This window comes from Coregonus clupeaformis, chromosome 35 (assembly GCF_020615455.1).
Source record: "Coregonus clupeaformis isolate EN_2021a chromosome 35, ASM2061545v1, whole genome shotgun sequence".
NCBI lineage: Eukaryota > Metazoa > Chordata > Actinopteri > Salmoniformes > Salmonidae > Coregonus > Coregonus clupeaformis.
The window spans coordinates 8,215,606-8,222,838 of NC_059226.1; the positions used below are offsets into that span (position 1 = coordinate 8,215,606).

General features: G+C 40.3%; 1 protein-coding gene across 1 annotated transcript; it reads right to left on the bottom strand.

Moving 5' to 3' along the window:
- Positions 1-1,186: 1,186 nt before the first annotated feature.
- Positions 1,187-5,485, bottom strand: LOC121551259 (homeobox protein unc-4 homolog). The gene is made up of 3 exons (XM_041863828.2): positions 4,892-5,485; positions 4,181-4,356; positions 1,187-2,551 (listed from the first exon to the last, which is right to left on the bottom strand). The coding sequence occupies exons 1-3, from the start codon at positions 5,145-5,147 to the stop codon at positions 1,535-1,537; spliced, it is 1,449 nt and encodes a 482-aa protein (XP_041719762.1). The 5' UTR covers positions 5,148-5,485; the 3' UTR covers positions 1,187-1,534.
- Positions 5,486-7,233: the final 1,748 nt, after the last annotated feature.

Genomic DNA, 7,233 nt, shown 5'->3' on the forward strand with positions numbered 1-7,233 from the left:
AGGGCCATTGTATTTGGATCTATTTTCATCAAATAATAAGTTATTCATTAGCTTATTGACTTTCTGTCTCTGCCATAGGCCTATATATTCTCTGTTGAGATTACATTTTCCCTTTCCCTATACACTTTTGCCTGTCTCTTATACCAAGAGCCCCCCTCCACCCACACCCAATAAGTCATTGCTTCCTCTGCGCAAACAGCAGTCACCGGGTGAAAATTATGTAAATATTTTGAAAGGGACACAGGCTTAGAAATTCATTTGCGCCGGCTCTGATATAAAGCTGCCCCTCTGATTATTTTCAATGTATTTCCAAATCAAGACCTAAGAGAGTAGCAGGGCCTCTGGATATTTAAGGACAACTACACCACACTGGAATGGATGTTTTCGACTTTTAGGATTTAGATGTTCGTATTATTGGGGGCATTTGCTCGTGCGTTAAAGCTACAGGCCCTATCTTGTAAAATAATCTGTATGCGATGTGAATGGTCTTTCCTTTCTTACCTCGACTTTAGATCTGGTCAACATTGCTAATATTGCCATGGCGCAGATGTCCCCGAGCCTGCACAGCATCCCTGGGGACCGCCAACCCTATTAGAACAAATGTGTTCTGCTATTGTAAATAGGCACGTTTGCTTCGCCCGTCCTATTACAGCCGACGCATGATCAATAGGCTGATAACACAGAAACATCAATGTAAGCGACAGAACAATGAGGGATATCATCGAACATATATCTTAATATAGCCGGCTACAAGGGCCCTGACAAAGTGAAAACCTCATGAAAATTCCGCCCCACGAATTCCCATCTCCTATCCAATATGCACAAACACACTCCCAGCTGCCGGGGCTATTATTTTCGTATTTCAATTTGACACCCCAGCCTTTCATGCTAATTCTATTATTCTTGGAAGTTTATGTGATTTCATATCACTAGAAATCGGTAATGTATAATAACCCTTTGGGCTAAAATAAACTGAATCCCTGCAGTAGCCACCGGGAAAATAATTACTTTCATATCAAAACTCTGCAGGAGTCGAGCGGGTCCTTTCGCCTCCGGCTCGTAACCTCATTTCAGTGAGGCTTATAGATGAATAAATTTGTTAAAGCAATACACAAAATAGAACATCAGATTTTAGCAAAAAGCGCTACCTATACCCACTATACGGGCTACTTAAGGTCTCACACGGTTTGGATTTATTGTATACAATCGATTTATTTATGAAAACCTTACATATATAAATATTATAATACTTTTTACAGCCTTTGAGGATTTTTGTGTTTTTTATGTATTTTTACAGTTTGTTACACAGGGGGGCTAGTACTACTACCACCACCACCACACACACACGTGCACATATACACGCACGCACGCACGCAACAAACACACCCACACACAGTTATAACCCATCATCATCAGAATATAGGCTATATATGTCATCTGTAAAACGAGAGTTTATATTCTAAGACGTTTTGAGCTTTGGGCAAATGAAAGGTGTTGTTGACGCTATCAATATTTTTTCTCACCTATAGGTCTATTATTCCATATCGACATCTTGAGTCTCTGTCTTTGTCTCTGGTGGACAGTTGGTTGTCACAGACTCGGAACTCTCTGGGTAGTCTTTTACAGACTGCTCTTTTTTGTCTAATGGCAGATACTTTGAATCATCATCATCTTGGAAATATGTTGCACTGGCTGAAGGCTGACTACAGTTGCTACTGGAAAAGGTAACATGGCCTGGGCTGTTCTGTGGGGAACTAGTATTTTTCGCGGTAAAGTTGACCTGCACTTTGATTGCTGTCGCGTCGTTGAGATTATTGGACTCCTTATAGTTTTTATGTCCAGTATTGGCAGAGAAGCTGCTGTCATTCACTGGGGTTCTTTGTGTGGAGTTGTCAGTATCTGAGTCTGGTGGTGTTGTCTTCAAAGCAGTCTGAGGAACAATGAATCCAAGCGGCTGGGTGATAGGATAGAGTAAGAAATGTCCTTTCCCTATCAAAGGCCGCGAGGAGGGTAAGGCAGAAAATCCATCTATGTTCGGTTTGCGCCTTGGTCTGGAGTCGGATAGAAGGCTCTCTACGCTGAAGGGGTTCAGCTTCTGAAGGGTGGATGCTCTGCTGTTGGCGCACATGTTTGACTGTTGACTGCTGTCGGACGAGTCCAGCTCGGATCCACCAGCATCTTGGTTCAAGTGTCTTTGGTTCTGGAGGGTTTGTGGTGTTTGGTCACAGCTCGATTGGGTTTGGTTTCGGCCTACAGAGTCACAATGTGGATTTTGCTCACTGTCCGTCACTTGTGACACTCCGCTGTCACTGTCAGATCCTGGGGTGTGAAATAGGTCCCCTGACAAGAGTTTATTCTGGGACCTCAACAGTCTTCGCTCCTGCTTCCTCTTCTTCTTCTCCATCCTCTCCAGTTCTCGCCTGGCGATCTCCTCCGCGTCCATGGGCTCTCCACTGCATGTTGTTGGGTGGGAGTTGTGAGCTGGTCGCCCTGGACCCTTCTTTGTATTTTCTTTTTTCCTCCACTTAGCTCTACGATTTTGGAACCATACCTGCATATTAGAGAAAAAATAATGTCACGCATGTTCAAAAATAAGACGTCCACTTTCTTTAAAGAATACATAGGCCTAATAATAATTTAGGCTAATATTTGTGTGAACCTTTGGAATAATATGTTTTCTAGATGGTTCCAAATTACACAAAACCAAAGAGCAATGCCTCTTGCTTGTAGGCCTACAGTTATTTATTATCAGATGCGATGACAAAAATAAGCGTATTTATTTTCCAATTCGAGTGTGCTTATGCCTTCTTCGTTATTAAATAAAAAGTTAAATGCTGTCTGTCTGATCTGGAAAATGCCCCATGAAAACATATCTCACTTATGATAGGCCCATGTGTCCCAATCAATTGCATAATAATAAATGGTCTAATATATTTACAAATACTCATATTTCCCCCAACACTAACTGCCTAAAAATTGCTAAAGTGACATAGGACTAGACTAGCGTTTCCCAAACTCGGTCCTCGGGACCCCAAGGATTGCACATTTGGTTGTTTGCCCTAAAACTACACAGCTGATTTAAATTATCAAAGCTTGATGATTAGTTGATTATTTGAATCAGCTGTGTAGTGCTAGGCCAAAAAACTAAACGTGCACCCCTTGGGGTCCCGAGGACCGAGTTTGAGAAACCATGGACTAGACAATAGGCTTATACAATAATGGATATTTCTCTGTGCATAACACAATAGACATATGAGCTTTTGACATCAGAAGTGCAAATGATCACAATAATGAGTCCAGGTGCATGGAAATTTGACTGATGAGGAGAGATGGGGGAAAAGGTGTGTCCTTTATAAAAATGTACAACTTGAAAACCCATCAATATTCAAGTTCATAAACATTTACGTATAGGCCATGCATACTTGGGTGTTCTATCGGTTTATAGAGGAAAATACACGTGGAAAGCCTGATTGTGCATACGTGGATGTATGCAGATATCTTCATTTTGAGTATGTTTGAGTGAAAATTATATAGCCTTGTCGACTGAATCTACACAGTTTAAATTAAATATTAAGTACAGCAAATTAACTGACCCTTCCATGGCTTAGCCATATTTCAAGTATTTCTCCTTGAACCAGAGGCCCTCTTTATACTCGGTTTGCTGCTCATATTACCCTTGATTTCGAAGACTATCTCTCTCTACATCGTATATTGTGTTATTTAAATACATATTCACGTTTGATAATGTTTTACTTTTTTAAATTGTGAAAATGATTTGCTTTCATTTGCGGTTTTGAAGCATAGTACTGTATGTAGATCATGGACCCTGCACATACTATAAAAGGCCTCCATGTGCCCATATTGCACAAGCTCCCTGTGGAGTTTTTGATCACAGTACAAAACAACAAAGAGACAGGAATTACTGGACAGTTATATATCTCAAATAGACCACTGTACTATATTTGTGTAAGAGATACAATAGGAAATAAATAGGCCTACTTTCCTTTGTTCGTACAGCCTATCCGTGTTTACATTTACATTTTAGTCATTTAGCAGACGCTCTTATCCAGAGCGATTTACAGTTAGCGAGTGCATACATTTTCATTAGGAATCATTACGCAACACATCATAACAAAACAACAACAGAGAATGGCAAAAAGTGGATATGGTTGACATTTACCTGTACCCTCGATTCTATCAAGTCCAATCTCAGAGCCAGTGCTTCCCTCATGAACACGTCCGGATAGTGACTCTCATTAAAAGCCTTTTCTAACTCTTCCAGTTGCCAACCAGTGAAATTTGTGCGAGTTCGTCGTCTCTTACAACCAGGGCTATCCTTGTCTGGGTCACACGAATCTAGCATGAGAATACAAAACAAGAGAGTGTGAGAGAGACGCAAAAGTAGCCAGAATTATTTTTTGCAAGGAAACGTTCTTTCTGTGGTCCTTCATAAATAAATTAATCAAATATAGTCTAATAAATTGGGCTATTATGTCAGTTTTCGATGTTAAGAAAATAGTAATAATAAGACTATTAATCACAACAATATTGATCCTGATAATAATAACAGTAACACAGTAAAACATTATACTAACAATAGTGAAACAGTGATTTTCCCCACCCTGTCACAACAACACAAGGGAACGTTTGGAGCTGTGCTCGTTTGCTGCTCTCCATTGAAATGAATTGCAATATAGCCTAATTTGAAAGCAGAAGACTGCTTCTTTGTTTCTTAGGATTTGGATTCCCTCTTTAACGCTTTATGGAGAGGATATACAGGCTATATACAGGATATACAGGATATACAGGATATACAGACACATTCAGTTCTTTGTTTAGTCTTTGATCTACAGCCAACCTTTTGATAAGTGTTGTATTTCGTGTTGCTTACCTGTCAGCTTGTACTGCTGGTTATCTCCATTCATACCGCAGCCAGACAAGAGGGGGTTCGAATTAACCACTGAAGCTGTGCAGGAACCATTAAGTAATCCGTCTATTGAAAAAGGAACTGCGGCCGCAGATTGAAGTTGATGACCGGCTAATTCGTAAACATGATGGTGGCTTAGATGGTACGGAAAGCCCACCATCCCGCCGAGAGAGCCTCCGAACTGGGCATGAGGTGGATCCAGTATCCTGCTGTCCATCATCTCCTAGGCAAAAGGAAACGACGTCTGGAGGCTGGTGATGTGAATTTAAAAATCATGCAGTGAGTGTGGCCAGCGAGGAGGGGACATGATGTGGAGGGAAGGATGAGCTGTACTTTATCAACATGAACCTTCCAATAATTAGCCTAGGCTTTGGGAATTTGAGACCAATGAGAAACGGTAATCGAGTATGACGTCAGAGGCGCGGTCCGCAAACGCTTTCCATATCGATTGCTAATTAAACCTGACATCCACCTCAATAAACAATATCAGAGCTGTCACAACAAGACAGGAGGGCTTTGATAAGAACTACATCACAACTAGACGGGGGACCACCGAGAGAGAGTGATCAGATTAAAGCGCAGTAAAATGTGAAAGAGACGAGCTAATTTCTGCTCTAACGCTCGCTCGCAGATCGAAAATGACGGATAGGCTAGTCACAGTTTTTGGTCAACATGTTATCGTGTTTTAAATGTTTACTCTCTCTATTAATCGATGCCGAGTTACAAATACCCTAATTTTACACAAGGACATTTATCATCAAATGCTGTCACATTTCATTCGAGACTACAACCAATTCGCGTGCAATATAACGCGAGGTTGATGAAAGGGGGCGATCGACTCCTCAGCTTGGTGTCGATAGGCTGATTGAAAAAAGGCAGATGTTAAGTTATTAATTACATCACACACTAATTAATCTTCTGCTAATAAGAGGAACGATATTAGGAAGAAATGTGAACCCTTATTCCCCAGCACTTATACTGTAATTAATGAGTCTTAATTTAGAAATGTGTGAGAATCTGTCCCAGGTTTACAAGGCAGCTTCTTGTGTATACGTTTTTGTAGTTATTGTTATATATGTTTTTTTATTTGGTAGGCTAGTTTTGAACTCATGTTATATAGGCAGGTAAATGCTGTCTTTATGAGGCAAAAAAAACAACAACATTGTAGCTTTAGATGTGCAGCACCAGTGTGTCATCTGATATATATATTAAATAATGGTATTTACCTTTATATGCCTAGAGGTTATTTATTCTCGATGTTCAAAATATACTAATCTCCGGTGAAAACGGAGGATATTTATGATTGTGTAAAAGGTTAACAAAACTATATGACCATAGTCTACTGGGGGGAAGCTCCCAAACATTCATTTATATTATATTAGGCTATTTGTCCGGAGACCTTCATAGCTCTAGTCCATGTTTCCCCACTCGCTTATGCAAATACATGTGTTTGTGAATAAAGCGAATCAATCCTGTCGAAGTAGGCCTAGTCGTTCTGTCTCTCTGCTCTTTAGGCTACAGAGAGAATTAATTCGACTTTATTTATCCCATGTCTGGTGCTGTCATAATGTTAATCTGAGTTGAAATTTCGCTCCCCACTCACTCCCTGACCCTTGGCACCCGGATTGGCGTGTTGTAATAACCCGAATCTCTCAACAGAAGCCGTGATAATTGTTACCTTATTAGCATGCAAATTGTTTAATTAATATTATTATGAGGAAGTATATAATCCGTTCGTCACTTGACCTCAAGCCCAAATAGCATCCCTCTGCATTTCAATGTGTACATTTTAATGAACTCCTTAGAAATGTCTCAGGATCTGGCCGTTTTATCCCTCTCCCCTACAAAGCTGTGGTTAGAGTTGCCTCAGATGCCTTTCTCTTTGTATTTTAACTTAGTTTATCATGTTTTACAGAATTTTTATGAATATTTCCAACCATTAATTTATTTTTTGAACATCTAAAATTCAATAATTGCTTCTTGTCAATTCTGATCGTAGCCCCATCCAAGCGCACGGGCTCAGTGAAAAGCAGCCCTTGACACGCAGTCCCCGGAGACATTGCATTTAAATCCGTTTTTCTACAACCGGGTGACATTGTCAGATCCTAGCTTTAATTAACCCGATAATAAGACGAACAAGGCGTGCATTCAGTGCCGCTACAGGCCTGTCTTGTTTCATTTTCATTTGAATTCAAGAGTGTCATCAACAATTTAACTGGCCTTGGTCGATAGGACAGAAAGGTTCAGTAAAATAATAGAAAAGTGCCTCAGAGTCCGCAACCTAAACTGCAGAACAATAGAAAAAA